The 21,855-nt window shown below is 40.8% G+C and overlaps 1 protein-coding gene across 1 annotated transcript in view; it reads left to right on the top strand.

The window, feature by feature from the left end:
- Nucleotides 1-886: 886 nt before the first annotated feature.
- The window catches only part of aldh4a1 (aldehyde dehydrogenase 4 family, member A1), a 38,183-nt gene continuing 17,214 nt past the window's right edge, over nucleotides 887-21,855 (top strand). Inside the window, exons 1-8 of the mRNA XM_073031937.1 lie at nucleotides 887-1,132; nucleotides 2,481-2,574; nucleotides 5,385-5,477; nucleotides 7,771-7,818; nucleotides 13,370-13,528; nucleotides 13,862-14,011; nucleotides 14,167-14,241; nucleotides 15,197-15,384. Coding sequence (XP_072888038.1) covers nucleotides 1,092-1,132; nucleotides 2,481-2,574; nucleotides 5,385-5,477; nucleotides 7,771-7,818; nucleotides 13,370-13,528; nucleotides 13,862-14,011; nucleotides 14,167-14,241; nucleotides 15,197-15,384 — 848 coding nt within the window. The 5' untranslated portion in view covers nucleotides 887-1,091. The remainder of the gene's footprint in view (nucleotides 1,133-2,480; nucleotides 2,575-5,384; nucleotides 5,478-7,770; nucleotides 7,819-13,369; nucleotides 13,529-13,861; nucleotides 14,012-14,166; nucleotides 14,242-15,196; nucleotides 15,385-21,855) is intronic.

Genomic DNA, 21,855 nt, shown 5'->3' with positions numbered 1-21,855 from the left:
CTTGGGACCTGTGTCCATAGGACACGCAAAGCTGCTGTGCAGGTTGAGTCTTGTTAAGAAATTGTATGGTGCATTGGCCTTCAACAACTGTGGGACTGAGTTCAAGAGCTGTGAGGTTAAGTTACAGCTAAGACCTACATGTTAGTTAGATCCCACATGGAGTACTGTACTGTGTTCAGTTCTAGTCACCTCACTACGGGAAGGATGTAGATTCTATAGAGAGAGTGCAGAGCAGATTTACAAGGATGTTGCCTGGATTGGAGAGCATGCCTTGTGAGAATAGATTGAGTGAACTTGGCCTTTTCTCCTTGGAGCATTGGAGGATGAGAGGTGACCTGATAGATGATGAGGCATTGATCGTGTGGATAGCCCGAGGCTTTTCCCCCAGGGTTGAAAAGGCTAACACGAAGGAACACCGTTTTAAGGTACTGGAAGGTCGGTACAAGGGAAATGTCAGAGGTAAGTTTTTCCACACAGAGTGGTGGGTGTGTGGCATGCACTGCCAGCGATGAAGTTAGAGGCGAATACAACAGGGTCTTTTAAGAGACTCTTAGGTACATGGAGCTTAGAAGAATAGAGGGCTATGTGGTAGGGAAATTCTAGGCAGTTTCTGGAGTAGGTTATATGCTTGGTACAATGTTGTGGGTCGAAGGGCATGTTTCAGGTCAGTTCCAAGTGTTTCTGGATCTATACTTCGCTTCGCCTCAGTGACTGTACCTGCTGTCCTCTTGCTCGCTCAGCGTGCTCTGGCCTCTGTGCGCGCCACCCTTGGCTCCGTCTTCGCGCTTCTCATTGGCTGTCGGAGTGAAAACGCGAACCCAATTGGTCACTATCGGTTTCGCCCCGAGCCTCCCACCGCCCATTTCTCGCGCACGGTGCACGAAGATAAAAATCACGGGAGGCGGGGAAAAGCTCCGCGGGACGTCGCCGTAACCTGAAGCAGGGAGGGGATCTGAAGTGGAAAGGCGGCCTTTTGGTCTGTTTTGCCTCGTCCGGAACGCCGGCTGACGAACAGGGAAGGGGGCGTCTGTTGGCGGGCGCGAGCTTGCGACTGTCCACCGTCTCGCGAGGCTGCAGCGAGAGGCAGCGCCATGTTGAGCCTGAGGCGACTCCTGGCCAAGAGCAGGTCAAGGTAAGTGTCAACTTGAGGTCAGGGCCATGTGGATGCGGAGGAAGGAAGTTGCAGTGGGGAAGGAGGGAGGGGAGGGGACGCGTAGCTCTGCCCCTGGAAAGGAGGTCGCCTTCCGACGTCGCTCTGCCATTTCCCCGAGCCTTTCCTCGGTCAGGTCCCTGGGCTATCTCCCGTGCAGGACCAGGCAATTATGTGCGTGTAGCAGCGAACCTGACCCGATAAACTCCAGACCACCCTCTTAATATCCCCGGACCTCAAGGTCGTTTCATTGCGCAGTCGCAAGGAATAGTCCCCGCTGATTGCGATGCTGAAAAGATTGATGAACAATTTGCAGAGAAAGTGGATTGGAGAGGGTAACTAAGGGTGGAATTGGCAAGGAAGGTCGGTTGGAGATTTTATTTAGGCGTGTGCAATGTAAAGTTGGGGACAAGTGGATTTCAGAAGTTGACCAATTGTATATAGGACAATGAAGTGGGTTTAAACTGCAGATGGATTTAAAAAGTTCTTCTTCCATCGGCGTTACAAGAAGTGCTTTTGTTGTAACGCCGATGGAAGCAGAACTTTTTACTGCTTACGCACACTAACATAACTGGAAGAAAAGAAAGATCCAAATCCATGAAAAAGAAACAGTTAACTTTTTGTGTCGAAAGTTCTTTGTCAGAACTGTCAACCCTCTTAAGAATTTTAGATGTTTCAAAATTCTGCTTAACTATTTTTGAAGGTAGAAATAAAAGGGGTTAAGGACATAATAGTGGGGGGGGGGGGGGGAAGAGTGAGCAGGAGTTACCGTTTAGCATGACTCCGGTGTGTAAGGCTTTAATGATAATTACTGGTGTAGTCCAGTCAGTTGTGTTCCAAATACGCGCTTAATTGAAGGAGATAAGATGTTTATAACTGAAGATAATAATTGGGAGAGTGTTGGGAAGGAATGCCAATAGTGACAAGAAGCATATTGACAACTGCAGAAATGACGGTGAAAGGAAGTGCGGAAGGGGAGTCAGCAGGCATGAGGTTTTTTGTCCATGGCAAATATCGATCAAGTTCACTTTTTGTGGGTTAATGGAATGTAGCTAAGTAAGGGAGAAGTTGTAAGAGTATCTTTGCGCCTAAGAAAATGAATTTGGAAGACACCCTAATGTAGCACAGAGAAATGCAAAGGTGTTCAGTGATAGTTGGTCCTGAAGACACAGTATCTTCCAAACATTGATTGCATGAGTATGTCAAGGAGAATTATAAAATCACTTTGTTTCCATTATTTTAAGGTTATGTAATTATATTTATTATTTGATGGGATGTTAAATTAGTTGAATCTTAACCTCCAGTTTGACTGTCTGACCATTTGTTGCAGATTCTGCTTGAAACACACAGCTGCAGTTGCTGTAAAGAATGAACCAATCCTTGAATTTAAACCAGGAAGCTCAGAACGGCAAGCTCTTCAGAAGGTATGGTCAAAGCTTTATGTAGTAAACTTGTAGTATTTGTATAATTGCAACTCCCACAAGCAATACAGGATGGCTTCAGTATTGTAGCTAGTCACTTGAACAGAACAATAAAAAGATATTTCTTTACAAAGCTGAAGATCACTAGGTCAATCAATTGTGTCTGATCTGCGAGCAATCCCATTTCCCCCACTTATTTCCTGTAACGTACTCACTCATATTCTCATTTAACGCCCCTCCCACCTACACTTAGTGGCAATCTACAGTTGCTACCTAACTTGCCAATCAGCATTTCTTTGGGATGTGGGTGAAAATTGGTGCACATGAGGAATCTCACATGGTCACAGAAAAATGTGCCAATGCATGTAGCTGATGGTAAATACAGCTTTCAGAAAATGGTGTGTTCTTAGCTTATAATATGCTTACCAACAGAACTGCTCTATGACAGATTCCATAACATTTGTCTTGTACCTGGCCCTGACAGACTTGGAAATCAAGGGCACTTAAGTCAGAATGCTGTTTCTGGATCTCATTTCGGCATTCAACACTATTGTCCCTTGGACCACAGTGAACAAACTCCTACTCATCAATCTAAATACACCACTGTGCAACTGTTGGACTTCCTAGCCAGCAGACCTCAAAGTCAGGATGCAGAATCGCTCCTCTCTCCCCATCATCCTCAACATGGGTGCCCCTCAGGGATGTGTGCTGAGTTCAATTACTGTACATTCTGCTCGCACGTGACTGCGCGGTCAAACATCCAAGCAATCACACTGTTAAGTTTGCGGATAATGATGAGATGGCCTGTAGAAAAGGGGTGTAAGAGCTAGCTCAAGGTCTGAGGTCAGGCAAATAATATTTTCCTTGATGTCAACGAGACAAACTCGTACCCTCCCCCTTTACATCAGCTGTTTAGCGGTGGAAACAGCAGTTTCAAACTCCTGGGAGTGCTTGAATCACCCAGTCTCTCTATCTCAGAACGTATCATAGGCAATCAAAGTTCAAAGTAAATATAGTATCAAAGTACATATATGACACCTTATATAACACTGAAATTCATTTTCTTATGGCCATTCACAGTAAATACAAGAAACACAATAGAATCAATGAAAGACTGCACCCAACAGGAAGGACAAACAGCCAATATGTAAAAAAAACAAGCTGTGTAAATAGAAAAAAAAATTACTAAGCAATAACAATTGAAAACATGAGATGACGACTACTTGAAAGTGATTTCATAGGTTGTGGGAACAGTTCAGTGATGGGGAAGTGAAGTTACCTACTTTTGTTCAAAAGCCTGCTAGTTGAGGGGTAATAACTGTTCTTAAACCTGGTGGTGTAGGTCCTGAGGCTCCTGTGCTCTCCTCCTGATGGCAGAAGAGAACTAGGCCTGAAAGGTGAGGGTTCTTGATAACAGATGCTGCTTTCCTGTAACATTTCTCTTGTAGATGTGCTCAACGTTGGGGAGGGTTGTATCCGCTAACAGGAAAGATCAGCCCCTTTACTTCCTGAGGAGGCTGAAGAGAGCTTGAGTATGAACTTCTGTACTCATGTCATTCTACAGATGAGCTGTAGAGAGCATCCTAACAAGCTGCATCCTGTATACTATGGAAACTGCACTGTGGTGGACAAGAAGGCTCTACAACAGGTCAAAACTGCCCAATACATCACTGGTACCAGCCTACTTGTCATCAAGGATATGTACCGTATATAGAAAAGTGCTGGAAGAGGGCCAATAATATGAAGGATTTCACCCACCCTACTTGTAGACTTTGTCCCACTCCCATCAGGGTTCAGGCTACATAGCATCCATGCCAGGACCAAAAGACTCAAAAACAGTTACTTTCACCAAACAATAAGGCTGATCAACACCTCCACCCACTAACAAGCCCTCCACACCCCCAGCTGCCACGACAATTATTTTCTGTTAGTCACGTATTCAGACGCTCTTGTGCCTAACGTCACTTTATGGGCATACAATCAATATATGTATATAAGCTATCTTGTGTATTTATATTTATGTTTTTTAATTATTGTTGTTTCTTATTGTGTTTATTTTGTGTGCTGCATTGGATCCGGAGTAGCAATTATTTCATCCTCCTTTACACTTGTGTACCTGGAAATGACATTAAACAATCTTGACTCTTGAAAGATCAATGCCTACGTTGATCTTTGAGCCTGCTAGTATTCATCTTCTGTTATATTGATGATGTGGAATTAATTGTAATATTATCAATGATAGTTACAACACATCATTGCTGTAATGATTTTTTTTAAACAGTTCTGGTACTGTATGTTTATTTCCTAGCTCTTTCTGAGAAGCTAGCTATTATAATTTTATTCTGGTTGGTGCTCACAGTCCTGGGAGACTGATAAATTCTAAACTGAGCAAATCTCATGTCCTGTCACTGTTGTCATATTCACATCATTGCACTGTAACCTAAGACTAATTCAGATAGTCTGTGCAGTCCTGAGCTCTAATTATGCATAACCCTGTTCTTGCCAGCCTAAATGTGACTTCACAGTTTGCAAGAAGGCAAGGTAACTAAGGTGTAATCATGGGTGCAAGTTTGATAAGCTTTCTGGAAGATAATGGAGTGTAGGCCATGATGGCTGCAGATTCTAGATTGAAAATGTGTTGGCAAGAAGAAAATATATGGCAGATAATCAGAAGAGTGAGGGTAGAGGTGGATCTGAAAGCTAGGTCTAGTTTTGGGATTGGGTAGGCACTTTATGTTCTGATACACAGTACAGCAATTTTAGATAATGCCCTCCCATGATTCTGATCTTTGATGCGATTGTCCTTTCATTAGGCTCTGAATGATTTGAAGGGACGAACGCTTGAAATACCATGTGTTATTGGTGGCGAGCGTGTCTGGACTAAAGAGATACGATATCAGCTATGTGTGAGTATTGAAGTTAATGAAAGGTTGATTCGAATTTACCATATTTGGAATACTTCTGAAGTTCACCATAGAATTGCCTTTATTCTGTAGCAATGCCATTTATTCTATTTAGATTGTATTCTATAAATTGGAACATTCTGATATTTAAGTATTTTGAGCTATATTGAATGATAAAATATTTTTTATTTTTCAGAACATACATTTACTGAAGCACGGTGATGGGTGATCTAGAATATTTTCCTTGGGTTGAATGATAGTGGTTAAATTAACTGATTAGCATTGGAGATATGATTAATAATCTAGAAACATGAGTTTGAATTCCATTAGCAGTAAGGAAGTGTAAATTTATTTGAATAAATCTAAAACAAAATAAAACAGTATCAATAATAGTGACCATAAAACCACCATATTGTCTTAAAAAGCTATCTGCTTTATTAAAGTTTTTCTGGAAAGAAAGTCTGCTCTCCTTGGTCTGGGTTAGTTGTATCCATAGAAAATAGCAATCAGTACCAAGTTGGTTGATCAGAAACAAAGGAATGTTACTCTACAGAAAACTTGATTGTGATATACTCCTAAAGATCAGCACTAATTTCACTTCATTAGATTATTTGAATAGGACATCAGAAATTACATAAATGCAGATATGGGAAATGGTGAAGAGAATATCAAGGTGGCCTAGGTTAGTTAAATGAACAGGCAGATACCAGACAGAAGTTGATTATGCTGTCAGTGGCAAGACTATATGGAAGTCACATAACTGAGAGATCTTAAGAGCAAAAATATGTACTTCCAGAATTACAGGTAGAGAGTGAGCATTTTCTTTAAAAATAGGCAATATCATTTGATGTTTATGAATGGGAGTATTGAAATTGGGAGGAAATATTGTAAATAGACTATTTAGAAATTAAGACATCAGGATATTCCAGAATGTTATTATTAAGCCTTGTATTCAAATAAAATAATTATCAGCAAGATGCTGGAGTAGTGGTGTGGCAGTAGTGAAATTGTCAAGCTTTCTGGTTAGATGAATTAGGAAATTCCCATTTGAGTTTGAATGGGCAAGCACATGATATGCCTTTAGTCCCTTGAACTGTTTCTACCAGCCACATAAAGCCTGGCATGTACCCCAGCTCTCATCTAAATCTCTGATTGCATTTAAGTATTTGAGGATTTATTGAACTAGGTATCAAATTTCAGTTGCCTTCCCAGTGTCTTGAAAGAAAACTTCCAGGTTTCTAATAATTAATGTGAAAGAAGCCCTTTCTGGATGGATGCAATGGCCTACTCTGTTTTCGAAAAGTATGCTCGTGTTCTGAACTTGGCAGAATTCTTGTTCTGAACTCTGAACTTGTGTTCACTCACATATAATTGTTTTGCTAGTTGCTTTCAATTTTATATCCTCCAAATCTTAAGCTTTTCACTTATGTAAAGTTTTCCCTATTTACATGATCTGAACACTTTATAGTTTAAAATGCCATCATCACATCCCATTTCAATTATCTTCATCCTGAAAGAACAGCTATGGCCTCTGTCTATCCATACAGATAAAGTTCTCATTCCAGACATCCCACCTCTCCCGGAAGTTCCGGGAGTCTCCTGCATATTGATAGTGGCTCCCTGATGCCCACAAATTATATTCGATTTTTTGAGAGAGAGAGAGAGAGAGAGCCAGCAAGAGAGCGAGCGGGTGTGCCATGTCAGAGTAATCCAAAAAAAAAAGAAAATACAAAACGTACTTCACCCCAGACTACACTAAAGTGTACCCCTGCCTAATAGGGGTCAAAAATAATGACAGTGTTGCTCGCTGCACTGTTTGCAACAGTGACTTTTCTATTGCCCATGGTGGGTTAAATCACTGTTGAGGTGAGTTTAACAGATGTAATTTGTTCATTAGCATAGCTAACGTTATTTAAGCTAGCTGGCTAGCTGCTAAGGAGCTACTCTCTTGCAGACATCCCACCTCTCCCGGAAGTTCCGGGAGTCTCTCGCAAATTGATGGTGCTACCTCCCAGAAATGAGTTTTTGCAGGGTGGGATGTCTGTCATTCCCACAATTATTCTTATAAATCCTTTCAGTTCCTCCTTTTTGTCTTTATGCCTTTCCTAATTCTGTTTTAGAGGTCAAATACCATGTGTCTTTTTAATTGTTCTTGAAATGAAATTCTAGCCTTGTGCTTGACTGACCTAGCCTTTTTGATTGTTGCAGGAAGTATGGCTTTCTTACAAGTAGTGTTATAGCTATATTGTTTTATAACTATAGACTATAACTACAGAATATTCTTTTTTTATTTTAGCCATTTAACCATTCACACAAAGTGGCCAAATTCTGCTATGCTGACAAGGTAAGCTGAACACCATGAACAGCATGGTTGGAAAATATAGAGACTGCAGTCCAATTTTATGGACTTTACAATATTATTGTATTAAAATGATTTAAGTGAGCACCACTGTTATTTCCTAAATCATAATGCTGTGGTTTCTAACTCCCAACTCAAGTTTCTGCTCTGGTGCAATAATGAGGGAATATTGCACTGTTGGAGGGACAATATTTTGGGGAAAGTCAAATTGAAGTCCTGTTTGTCTTAGATGGATGTAATTTTTTAAAAAAAATTGTACTCCTTGGAGTCCCTTCTATTGTAGCTATTTTTTGTCATTACATCAAAACCAATTAAAGGTAGTAGTTCAATTTGTCTTTTAGTATCATGAGGGTTTGTTGCAAACAAGTTGGCTGCTATATTGCCCTGTTTTGTTTGCTATTTTATAGAAGCACTTTGATAAGTAGTGAAGTTGTGAACAGGACAATGAAATGGCAGTTTGTTCTTTTTATAATATTAGAATGCCATAAAATTTGTAGAATTTGTTTCAGCCCCAGACCAAAATAAATGTATTATGATTTTGTGACTACAGTAGAAGATTTAAGGTTTTGGAAATAAGATTCATTGAGAAAGGCAAGAACTATTAAGACTAATCTGTTTCTTACACTGACCTGTAGGCTTGCATTATTGTTCAAATTTCCAAGGTTGATTCAGATTTTTGGGGGGAAATAAACAGTTTGTAAAAGTGTCTTCAGCATTCTAAATAATCAGTAATTACCAGGATTGAGTAACTCAAAGGCTGGCCTTAGACTTGGAAGATTGTTTTATTAATGAGAATTTGAGAAATGCCTCCCACAAGTGAGAGGACTGGACCAATTGAACCAGAGGCTTCGAGTGATTGAAGAGAAGTCATACAATTGAATTGATTCTGGCGGCCTAATTGAATTGAGAGAGAAGGCTACACACAGGTCAGGGTGAGAGATTTATAAAGAGCATTTCACAGACTTTTGGCTTTCTCCAGTGGCCCAATTGAATCGTGATTCAATAGCAAGAGCAAATAAAAATGGGGTCAGGACAAGCGGAGCGGCCATTGTTTGAGTGGTTCAGTGTTAGAGTGGGGGAGACTGGCTCAACCAGTTTGGGTGAGGTAAGTGGGGCTGTGTTGTGTTCTTTTGTGTGATATGTGCAATCCAGCCTGCCGGATAACCACATCTGGTCACGCGCACCGAGCTGCAGCTTGATGACCTTCCACTCATACCAGAAACTGGGGAGGTGGTAGAATGGAGCTGCAGGGAGGTAGTCAGCCCTACGTTGCAGATGGCAGGTACCTGAGTGACTGTCAGGAGAAGGAAAGGAAATGGGCAGCCAGTGCAGAGTACTCCTGTGACCATTCCCCTCAATAATAAGTATGCAGCTTTGATACCATTGACTGTGGCAACCTACTGGCACTGAGTCTGGAGCTGTGGCTCAGAAAGGGCGGAGAAGAGGACTGCAGTAGTGATGGGGGATTCCATAGTTAGAGGAGTAGATATGAGATTATGTGGAAGGAAAGAGACAGTTATGGTATGTTGCCGCCCAGGTGCCAGGGTCAGGGATGTCTTGGACTGGATCATGGCATTCTAAAGGTGGTGGGGCAGGGATGACCAGCCAGAAGTATTGGTACATATTGGCATCAATGACAGGTAGGAACAGGGAGGAGGTCCTGAAGAGAGAATTTAGGGAGTTGGGTAGAAAGCTGAAAAGTAGGACCTCCAGGTTAGTAATCTCTAGATTGCTGCCTGTGCCATGCTCCAGTGAGGGTAAGAAAAGGATAATTTGGCATATGAATGCGTAGCTAAGGAACTGATGCAAGGGTAGGGCTTCAGATTTCTGGATCATTGGTATCTCTTCAGGGGAAGGTAGACCTGTACAAAAGGGACAAGTTACACCTGAATCCAAGGGGACCAATATCTTTGTTGGCAGCTTTGCTAGAGCTGTTAGAGAGGATTTAAACTAACTTGATAGGGGGGGATGGAAACCAGAATGATAGGGCTGAGGATGGCGCAGTTGGTATACAACTAGATACAGTGTAGAGTGAGACTGTCACAAAGACCAGTGGGATAATAGGGTTAAATTGCAGTCAGTGGGATGAGTTGCAGTATAATATAGGGAGAAATTGAAAAGGGTTTCAAAAGCAGGACTGAAGGTGTTATATTTGAATGCACACAGTATATGGAATAAGGCAGATGATCTTGAAGCACAGTTCAAGATTGCTAGGTATGACTGAGTCATGGGCATCACTGAGCTGTGGCTGAAAGGAGATTGTAGTTCTGAGTTTAGCATTTGAGGTTGCACATTGTATCGAAAGGACAAAAAGCTATGCAGGGGGATGGGGTGACTCTGTTGGTAAAATATGAAGTCAAGTACTTAGAATGATGTAACATAGAATCAGAAGATTTAGAGTCCTTGTGGGTATAGTTAAGAAACTGTAAGAGTAATTAGACCCTTATGGGAATTATAAACAGGCCTTTGGACAGCAGCCAGGATGTGGGTACAAATTACAATGGAAGATGGAAAACTTAAAAATGGCAATGTTGGGCAATGGCAATGATTTTGAGATGCAGGTAGATTGGGAAAATCAGTTTCTTACAGGGAGAATTTGTAGAATGCTTACGAGATTTTCTTTTAGAAGAGCTTGTGTTTGAGCCCACTAGGGAGAAGGACATTCTGGATTGAATGTGTAATGAGCCAAATTTGATTAGGGAGCTTAAGGTAAAGAAACCCTTAGGAGGCAGAAACCCTTAAGATGATAGACTTCACTCTGCAATTTGAGAGGGGGAAACTAAAGTCAGATTTATCAGTATTTCAGTGGAATAAAAGGAATTATAGAGGCATGAGAGGGGAGCTGGCCAAAGTTGATTGGAAGGGGCCACTGAATTATAATGGCAGAACAGTAATTCCTGGAATTTCTGGGAGCAACTCGGAAGGTGCAAAATAGATACATTTCTAAGTAGTAATATAGTGTAGTATTTGAGGTGAGAAGAAAATTGGATCAGCCATGATGAAATTGCAGAGCAAACTCAATGGGCCAATAGCCTAATTTTACTCCTATATCTTATGGTCTTAGTATTCTAAAGGCAGGATGATGCAACTGTGGCTGACAAGGGAAGTCAAAAGCAACATAAAAGCATAAGAGAAGGCATATAATAGAGCAAAAATTAGTGGGAAGTTAGAGGATTGGGAAGCTTTTTAAAAACCAACAGAAGGCAATTAAAAAAGCCATAACGAAAGAAAAGATGAAATATGAAGGTAAGCTAGCCAGTCATATCAAAAGAGGATACCAAAAGATTTTTTTCAGATATATAAAGAATAAATGAGAGGTGAGAGTAGATATTGGACCTCTGGAATTAATGCTGGAGTGGGGGCGAGGAAATGGCAGACTAACTAAGTATTTTACATCTATCTTACTGTGGAAGACACTAGCAGTTGCTGGAAGTTCGAGAGTGTTGGGGCAGAAGTGAGTGCAATTGCTATTACTTAGCAGAAGGTGCTTGGGAAGCTGAAAGGTCTGAAGGTAGTAAGGACCAGACGGTCTACACCCTGGGGTTCTGAAGGAGTTGGCTGGGGAGATGTTGGAGTCATTGGTTATTATCTTTGAAGAATCACTAGATTCTGTTATGTCACTCCATTCTTTAAGAAATCAAATTATAAGCCAGTTAGTTTGACCTCAGTGATTGGGAAGATGTTGGAGTCGATTGTTAAGGATGAGGTTTCAGGGTACTTGGAGGCGCGTGATAAAATAGCCAAAGTCAGCATGGTTTCCTTGGGGGAAAATCTTGCCTGACAGTTCTGTTGGAATTGTTTGAGGAAATAACAAATAGGATAGACAAAAGAGAATTGGCTGATTGTTGTGTAGCTGGATTTTCAGAATGCCTTTGACAAGGTGGCACACATGATGCTGCTTAAGATAAGAATCTATGGTAACATCGGACAGATATTGACATGGATAGAAGATTGATTGGCTGGAGTCAAAGAGTGGGAATAAAGGGAGCCTTTTCTGGTTGGCTGCAGGCGACTAGTGGTGTTCTGGTGGGGTCAATGTTGGGACTGCTTTTTACATTACATGTCAGTGATTTGGATGATGGAATTGATACAGAAAGAGACAGATTAGGAGAATGGACAAAGAAGTAGCAGATGGAATACAGTATTGGGAAGTGTATTGTCCTACACTTTGGTAGAAGGAACAAAAGCATAGACTGTTTTCTGAATGCAGCAAATTCAAAAATTAGACATGCAAAGGGATTTGAGCACTCGTGTAGGAATCCCTAAAAATTACCTTGAGGGTTGAGTTGGTGGTAAGGAAGTTAAATGTAATATTAGCATTCATTTTCAGAGGTCTAGAATATAAAAGCCAGGATGTAATGCTGAGGCTTTGTGTGTAGGCAGCTGTTGATCCCAGGGGATCTCCAGGGTGCAAGCCTGGGCGGGAAGATTTGAAGAGCCGGCTGTTGCCCATGCAGCGGGTTCCCCCTCTCCAAGTCACTGATGTAGTCCAAGGGAAGGGTGAGCACCGATACAACTTGACACCAGTGTTGTCACAGAGGTTGCCAGAGTGAAGTTGTAAACATCAAACTGCCTTAGGGACCCTGGCTCCAAATTTCTTCCTCTGGGTTTATTCTCAAAGTCTTTCCCATGGGTGAGTATGGCCGCAAGGCAGCGAAGGCTTAAAATCAGAGTTTTCCTTCCCTTAGGCAGGTAGCTGCCCAAAGAGGATGAGCCCCACCTGCCCGAAGAGGCTTTATAAGGCACTAGTAAGGCCTTACATGGAGTATTGTGAGCAATTTGGGCCTCTTGTAGAAGAAAGGATGTGCTGACTTTGGAGAGGGTTCAGGTAAGGAGAATGATTCTGGGAATGAAAGGCTTATCATATGAGGTGGGGTTTGATGGTTCTGGGCCTGTACTCACTGGAATTTAGAAGAATGGGGGAGATTTCATTGAAACCTATCGAATGTTCAAAGTCCTAGATGTGAAGAGAATGTTTCCTATATTGAATAGGACTAGAGGTGCAGCCGCAGCATAGAGATCAGAGATAAGAAATTTCTTTTGCCAAAAAGTGCTGAATGGAGTTTGTTGCCATAGGTGGCTGTGAATGCCAGGCAATTGAGTATATTAACGGCCTTTAGTTCTTCGGTTTTTGGTAGGTTTTTGATTAGTCTGGGTGTGAAAGGTTATGGGAAGAAGGCAGGAGAATGGGGTTCAGAGGGAAAATGTATCAGTTATGATGAAATGGTGGAGCAGACTCCAGAGGCAGAATAACCTGATTCTGCTCCTATTTCTTATGGTGTTTCTGAGCCATGCTCACCATTCCCTTCCTCCTCTCTCCCCCCCCCCCCCCCCCCCAAAGGCATTTTAACTCCTAGTATTACCATTTTACACTGGGGAATGTTACGGCTTGATAATTATTCTGAATGTGGAATGTAGGAATTGATTTTTCACTATTTAGCTAAAAATAAGTTTGCTTGAGAAGTTTAATTTTTATTTTTTCACCTGATCTATTTTCACTTTAGTAAATGCTGATTCAAATTTTCTCCTTTTGCAGGATTTAATTAACAAAGCAATTAATGCAGCACTGTCTGCCCACAGAGAATGGGATCTCAAACCTATCGAGGATCGAGCTCAAATATTTTTCAAAGCAGCTGACTTGATCAGTGGGCCAAAACGTGCAGAGCTATTGGCTAGAACTATATCGGCCAGGTATGTAAAGTGGACTCCCAAAAGCAAGATAAAGAAAATTCTTAAGCACATTTTCAAGTGCCTGGGATGTCTAAACCACATAATAGGCAATGTCTTAAAATATTGACACTGTTGTAATATGTACAGTACAGCAGTGTCACATAAACATCCTTATAGTAGTGACTCGATTCCTTTTCATCTATGTTGGTTAAGCGGTGAGAACCCACAATCTGTTTTCCAAGAAAAGATACTATGGAATTCTTTGTATCCACTTGAGAACATGCAGTATCTCAGTTAAGGTCTTAGCCTGACAATGGTAATTAAAAAAAAATTATAAATGTAACTTTTGTTCTTCCAGGGAAAAACAGTAATTCAAGCAGAGATTGATGCAGCACCAGAACTAATTGACTTCTTCCGATTCAATGCCAAATATGCAATGGAACTTCAGCATGAACAGCCAATTAGTGAACCGCCAAGCACAAACACAACTCTGTACAGGAGTCTAGAAGTGAGTGTACAACTGAGTATATGCAAAAAGTAAAGATGCAAAAGAGATTTGCTTTATCCTTAGTAAAAACATTGGGAAAAGTCAGCAGGGCTGTGTATTGCAGTAAGTGATCAATAATGGAGTTCTAATACTGCACTTACCATTTTTTCTTGCAGGGCTTTGTAGCAGCTATTTCTCCATTTAACTTCACTGCAATAGGTGGAAATCTGGCAGGAGCTCCAGCACTTATGGTAAGAAACAAAAATAAGCAATTTTTCCCAGACATTTCATAAAGTGGATCAGATTTGATATTAGAGAACATACAGCTGGCAGAATCTAAAAGGTGCAGCAGTTTTCCACCACTTTCAATATCAAGGGGCAATTTAAAGATAGTGACATCTCTACTATCTCCAGGCCTGTTTCTTTGCCATCCCAGATGCATCTAATTTGGTCCTGATGTTTTTTTTTCATTTGTGAATATTTCCAACCTTGGGTATTTTGTTTACATTTTATTTACATTGTTTCATTTTGAATTCATGATGCAAAAAGGCTAGATGCTTTAGAACAAGAGTTTTCAAACTGAGGTTCATGGACCCCTTGCTTCATGGTATTGGTCCACAGCATTAAAAAGGTTGGGATCCCTGCTTTAGAAGCTCTTTTTAGATAAGTGTTGGGAAAGTGTTAGCACATTTGAAAATACATATTTGACTCAATTGCCATCAGATGGATAGGAACCTGTTTTAGTGTTCCCTTTCAAATGTGAAAGGGGATTAGACCCTCACCAGGCAGAGTACAGTTTGTTGGTTTCTTGGTGTGGTCTTAAAAAAGTAAGTTGTGTGTATGGGTGATATATAGCACTTCATTGTCTCATAGTTGTGCATATTTCTATAGATACCACATACATTTCTTCCCTGATGATTTAAGTTTAATTGTCAACTGAAAATTTGACTACATTCACTTGCAAACACAAGAACATCACTCAACAAAAATGACAGGAGAGTAATAGAAGGGATCAGAACAACCATTTTCTCTAAAATTAGTAGAATTGTTTGTTTCGTGTGATAACAAATGTGATTAGTTTATACCACTTGAGTTGTACCCTCTGTTCCAGTTTCTGTGATGTTTTTTTTTAGGAACTACACTTTATTCTGTAATGCAGTTTTGGTAATAACATGAATTTTAAGCAATATGATAATGTAATTTCAGGGTAATGTGGTGGTCTGGAAACCCAGTGACACTGCTATGGCTGCTAGTTATAATGTGTATGAAATACTTCTTGAAGCTGGACTTCCACCAAATGTCATTCAGTTTGTGCCAGCTGATGGGCCACTATTTGGAGAAACCATTACAAATTCTGAGCACTTGGCAGGAATCAATTTCACTGGCAGTGTCCCGTAAGTATTCACAAACTTATTTATTGAGTGCTTCACATAAATACTGAAATTATTTAAGATGATATTATGACAGGTGACTTGAAGCTTAGTTAAAGAGAGAGTTTATAAAGAGCTGTTTAAAAAGAGCAGACTAAAATGAGGAAGACTGAGCTTTAGCACATGGCAGTTGAAAGCAAGGCCATAAATGTGAGAGATTCTTTAGATGCTGGAAATCTCAAGCAACAGACTGACAGTGCTGAAGGAACAGAGCAAGTCAGCCAGCCTCTATGGTCGGGAATAAACTTTTGATGTTTTGGGCCTGGAACCTTCATCAGGCTCTCAGTCTCTTATGTTTGGGAAGTAATGTTGTGGTGTGATGTAAATTTGAGGTTGAGAACTTGAAAATTAGAATTTCTCAGTGGGAAAACAAATGCAGATCAGAGAACACAATAATTATGGGTGGGAAGACATTGTGTGAGGTATGAAGTGGAAAAGTGTTCTTAATAAAATAAAGTTGATGGTAGCCAATTATAGTTCCATCTGTGCTGGGACTATAATTGTCATATCAATGTAGTTGTAGCAGTTGTGAATTGAGGACATAAGTGTTAGATAACGTGGAGTTTGATAGCACTTATTTGAGGTTTTGTGAAGGGAGGTTAAAAAGAACTACAAGGGAAAATCTTGGAGATGTGAGCTATAAATGCCTACAGTTGAGAAGACAAGACACACCACGGTTAAAAGTGCAGTCTTGAATATATGGTGGTGGGGGGAGAACTATCATTTCATCCAAATTAATTTTGACAAGAATTGTTAAAGTTTCTTTAATTAAATATTCTTGGCAAGATTATGAAGTTAAGTGTTTCCATCAAATAAAAGTCTGGCTTGATATTTTTGATCTTTAGAAATTATTTGGGATAAGTAACTGGAGAGTAGAAAGTGGTTAGGAGTGGGAATTGGCAAAATGAAAACTAAATGGTCATTAACTTGGTCAACTAGATTAAAGATGGAAAAGAAATGATCTGACTAAAATTAACTGTGCAAGAAAAGTTAACAATGAGAGAGATCAGTACCACAGCTAACTATAGTAAAGGAAGTTATGGAAATTAATGAAAGTGTGATGGCTCATGAGAAAGGAAAGACTAAAAGAAATATAGAAATAACTATTAGTGAAATTAATGACCATTTAAGCATTTTTTTAAATAAAAAATGTAACAATTTATTTTTATATAGCATCTATAATTTGTGCTTTAATTCAGAGGTAAAAAGGTCGTGGAAGGAACTATTAGCAGAGACTTGGTCATTGCAAGAGTGCTGAATGATTTTGGGGATAAAATTCTGGAAATTGCAGCCTGGCAGAGTGAAGCTAGAGCTGCTGCAACTAAGCATAAGGACTGAAATGATGAATTCTGATGAACTAATTGTGTTTAGAATAATTGAATGCTGTAATAAACAATGACGTTATGGGGATTAAAGATAATAAAACTTGCTAATAGGGGAGCTGATGCAAGTTACTAATTTTCATGAAAAAGTAGATCTAACTATGGATCTATAATTTTAAACCATTCACTTGTATTGAAAAAAGCAAGGCCAGAACTGGAACCAGACCAACTCCCATTATGTGAAAGCGAAAGCAAACCAGCTGAACAACTTCTTCAACAGGTTCGACAGCTCAATCTCATCCTCACCGCAGAAATCCACACCAGGCTTAATTCCCTCACAGGAAAATAGCCACTCACAGGAGACCTTGCCCACGCCCAGGATTACGGCTGCACAGGTGGAAGGTCAACTGAGGAAGATCTGTACCAGCAAGGCGGCTGGACCGGATGGAGTTTCCCCACGATTACTGAGGGCCTGTGCGGCTGAGCTGGGAGAACCACTACAGCGCATCTTCAACATGAGCCTGGAGCAGAGAAGAGTACCCAGACAGTGGAAAACATCCTGTATTGTCCCGGTACCGAAGAAACCACAACCAAAGGAGTTGAATGACTTCAGACCTGTTGCCTTGACGTCGCACGTGATGAAGACCATGGAACGGCTGATAATACAGAATCTGAGGCCACAAACCAGGCACGCCCAGGATCCTCTTCAGTTTGCGTATAAGGAGAAGGTGGGAGTGGAGGATGCTATCACGTATTTGCTGCACAAATCACTCTCTCACCTAGAGGGGGTCAGTTGTGCTGTGAGGATTACATTCCTTGACTTCTCTAGTGCCTTTAACACCATCCAGCCCAAGATCTTAAGGCACAAACTAACGGAGATGGGAGTAGACTCTCACATGGTGGATTGGATAGTGGACTACTTGACAGATAGACCTCAGTATGTGCGGTTGGGAGACTGTAGGTCTGACACGGTGGTCAGCAGCACAGGGGCGCCGCAGGGAACCGTACTCTCTCCGGTCCTGTTCACCCTGTACACATCAGACTTCCAATATAACTCGGAGTCCTGCCATGTGCAGAAGTTCGCTGATGACACGGCCATAGTGGGGTTTGTCAGGAATGGACAGGAGGAGGAGTATAGGAAACTGATACAGGACTTTGTGATATGGTGCAACTCAAACTACCTGCGTCTCAATATCACCAAGACCAAGGAGATGGTGGTGGACTTTAGGAGATCTAGGCCTCATATGGAGCCAGTGATCATTAATGGAGAATGTGTGGAGCAGGTTAAGACCTACAAGTATCTGGGAGTACAGTTAGACGAGAAGCTAGACTGGGCTGCCAACACAGATGCCTTGTGCAGGAAGGCACAGAGTCGAATGTACTTCCTAAGAAGGTTGGCGTCATTCAATGTCTGTAGTGAGATGCTGAAGATGTTCTATAGGTCAGTTGTGGAGAGCGCCCTCTTCTTTGTGGTGGCGTGTTGGGGAGGAAGCATTAAGAAGAAGGACGCCTCACGTCTTAATAAGCTGGTAAGGAAGGCGGGCTCTGTCGTGGGCAAAGTACTGGAGAGTTTAACATCGGTAGCTGAGCGAAGGGCGCTGAGTAGGCTATGGTCAATTATGGATAACTCTGAACATCCTCTACATAGCACCATCCAGAGACAGAGAAGCAGTTTCAGCGACAGGTTACTATCGATGCAATGCTCCTCAGACAGGATGAAGAGGTCAATACTCCCCAACGCCATTAGGCTTTACAATTCTACTGCCAGGACTTAAGAACTTTTTAAAAGCTATTATTAATGCTTTTTGAGATGGTGATTTAGAGGCATATCATATTTTTTTTTTACTGAGTTAAGTATTGTATGTAATTAGTTTTGCTACAACAAGTGTATGGGACATTGGAAAAAAAGTTGAATTTCCCCATGGGGATGAATAAAGTATCTATCTATCTATCTATGTGGAAGGATGTATGTGATGGTTTTCAAAAGGTTTTCATTTTCTCTATAATGAGGTAATAGAGCCATTAAGAGTTGCTTGTTGGTGACTGAGTGGGTAATAACTTCGTCAGTTTCAAAGATTCACTGAACCATGTGGCTCATGTACCTGGGGATGTGTGATGGGACTAGAGCAAGTGAATCAGGGTGATGATCTGTCTTAGTGGGAACGTAAAGGAAGAAACTAGAGCACCTGAGTTGGTCGTGTCACAAATTTTAAGAGACAAACATTATTTCTCTCCAGTATAACCCTGGAGTACCAGCTGAAAGAAGTGATGACCATTGGTTCATATAAGTTGAGAAAAATCCATTGCAGTATTGGTGACTCAATTGTGTACTAGATATGTACAAGTCTATATACTCCTTGGACAGGGGAACATGAGTTGAACTTCTTTACTCGGAGGATGGTGAGAGTATGGAATGAACTTTCAGCAGAAGTGGTGAATGGATGTGGGTTCAGTTCTTAACATTTAAAAGAGATGTGGATAAGTACATGATGGGAGGGCATGGAGGGCTGTGGTTCAAGTGTAGGTTGATGGGAATAGGCAAAATAACTGCTTTGCATGGACTAGGGGAGTTGAATGTGCTGTAATGTTCTGTGATTTTATGCACTTGGAATGTTAATAAGGGGCCTCAGCCAGGGTAGTTAAGAGTTTTATATGGAGGTGTTGGATATGAATGGAGAAGTGCTTGAGCAGTTAACTGCCAAACTGCTGTGAATGGAAGTTTAAGGTCAGATTGGTTGCTTGAAAGTGTAGTTGTTAGTAAACTTTTCCAGGAGCGTTGAAGGAATAATTTAGTTCTGAAAATGTCTTAACTACTCAGATAAAGGGAAAATCTTATGTTGCCTGAAATATTTACTAATGATGTTGGAAATGAGAACTAAATTACTGTTAGAAACAATGTTAAATTGTATAAAGGTCAAAAAGGATTTTAGGGAGGGGAACTGCAGAAATTGATGTTAAAACACCATATTCTGAGGTATTTGTACTCTGGTACAGCACAGTGAAATGCTGGTGGAACTCAGCAAGTCAAGCTGCATCTATGGAAGGGTATAAACAGTTAACATTTCGGGCCAAGACCCTTCATCAAAACTGGAAAGGAAAGGAGTAGAAACCAGAATAAGCAGGTTGGAGAAGGGGAAGGATTACAAACTGGTGATAGTTGAGACAAGGGCGAGGGAAGGTGGTTGAGCGGGGGAGAGCAGTGAGGTAAGAAGCTGGGTGGTGATATGTGGAAGAGGTACTCTGGGCTTGGAACAAATATAGATTAGAACCAGTATTTGGTTATTTATCTGACATTGTATGCTGATTACAACATGAGTCCAGAGTGTGGTGACTGATTATTCAACGGAGTGAAGAATTAACCAAATAGAAACATAGAGAAACTACAGCACAATACAGGCCCTTCAGCCCACAATGCTGTGCTGAACAAATACATATAGACAATTGTTGATTTTTTTTTTGTTATAGAATTAACTTGAAAGTGAATACAATTTAGTTAATCTAAGGTTAACTGTGGATGGTAGAAATGGATTTTGACATTTTAATATTTTTAATTTTTGAAGAGACAGTATAACAAAGGTTATGTTTCTTCGCATCTTTTCCCAAGGGTTAGGTATTCCAAAATCTTAAACATCTGATGTAAAGAAGTATGACAAGATTGGTGAAGGAAGTTAGGCTTACTTTGTATTTAAGTTGCAAAAGATTTAGAAATGATATATCTCCGGAATTAATAGTGACTCAATTTTTGTCTCATGGAATGCACTTCAAAGTTGGAGGGCGTCACGTTTACAGGTGCCTTAGAGTTAAAAGACAATATTCCAGAAAACATGCAGAAATAATAGCTCCTTTTTAAAGTTGTACCTTATTCTTTGAAAATCAGTGTACTTAGTTTTAAGTAAAGTAACAGCTAGAAAGCAGAACTGGAGCATACAAGATAAGGGATAAAGAATTGAACTGCTATAGCAGCATTAGTAATGACATGATGTAATTACATTAGTACAACTACATCTAGTTCTGATTCAAGTGCTACTTGTGAGGTTGCTTTTACCGTGACCAGTTTTGGGTTCTGTATTTGGATCATCATAACTCTGTTCTAAGTTTCTTGCACTCCTATTTGCCAGTTATCTTGTATCTGTTTCTTCTTGCTGCCAAATGCGCAGAAACTGGATTTTTGAATTTTTTTTCAACTCTAACTTTAAACCAGTTTTCTTAAGATTATTTTTGGACAATAGACATTAGGTGCAGGAGTAGGCCATTCAGCCCTTCGAGCCAGAACCACCATTCAATAGACAATAGGTGCAGAAGTCGACCATTCGGCCCTTCGAGCCTGCACCGCCATTTTGAGATCATGGCTAATCGATTACTATCAATACCCGGTTCCTGCCTTGTCCCCATATCCCTTGATTCCCCTATCCATAAGATACCTATCTAGCTCCTTCTTGAAAGCATCCAGAGAATTGGCCTCCACTACCTTCCGAGGCAGTGCATTCCAGACCCCCACAACTCTCTGGGAGAAGAAGTTTTTCCTTAACTCTGTCCTAAATGACCTACCCCTTATTCTCAAACCATGCCCTCTGGTACTGGACTCTCCCAGCATCTGGAACATATTTCCTGCCTTTATCTTGTCCAATCCCTTAATAATCTTACATGTTTCAATCAGATCCCCTCTCAATCTCCTTAATTCCAGCGTGTACAAGCCCAGTCTCTCTAACCTCTCTGCGTAAGACAGTCCAGACATCCCAGGAATTAACCTCGTGAATCTACGCTGCACTTCCTCTACAGCCAGGATGTCCTTCCTTAACCCTGGAGACCAAAACTGTACACAATGCCTTCTGAAAACCGAGGTACACTACATCCACTGGATCTCCCCCGTCTAACTTCCTGGTTACATCCTCGAAAAACTCCAACAGATTAGTCAAGCATGATTTACCCTTGGTAAATCCATGCTGGCTCGGCCCAATCCTATTACTGCTATCTAGATATGCCACTATTTCATCCTTAATAATGGACTCTAGCATCTTTCCCACCACCGATGTTAGGCTGACAGGTCGATAGTTCTCTGTTTTCTCCCTCCCTCCTTTCTTAAAAAGTGGGATAACATTAGCCATTCTCCAAT

The sequence above is a fragment of the Hemitrygon akajei genome, chromosome 29 (genome assembly GCF_048418815.1).
Source record: "Hemitrygon akajei chromosome 29, sHemAka1.3, whole genome shotgun sequence".
Classification (NCBI taxonomy): Eukaryota; Metazoa; Chordata; class Chondrichthyes; order Myliobatiformes; family Dasyatidae; genus Hemitrygon; species Hemitrygon akajei.
The sequence above is the reverse complement of the archived record's forward strand: the minus strand, read 5'-3'. Positions and strand labels throughout refer to the sequence as shown.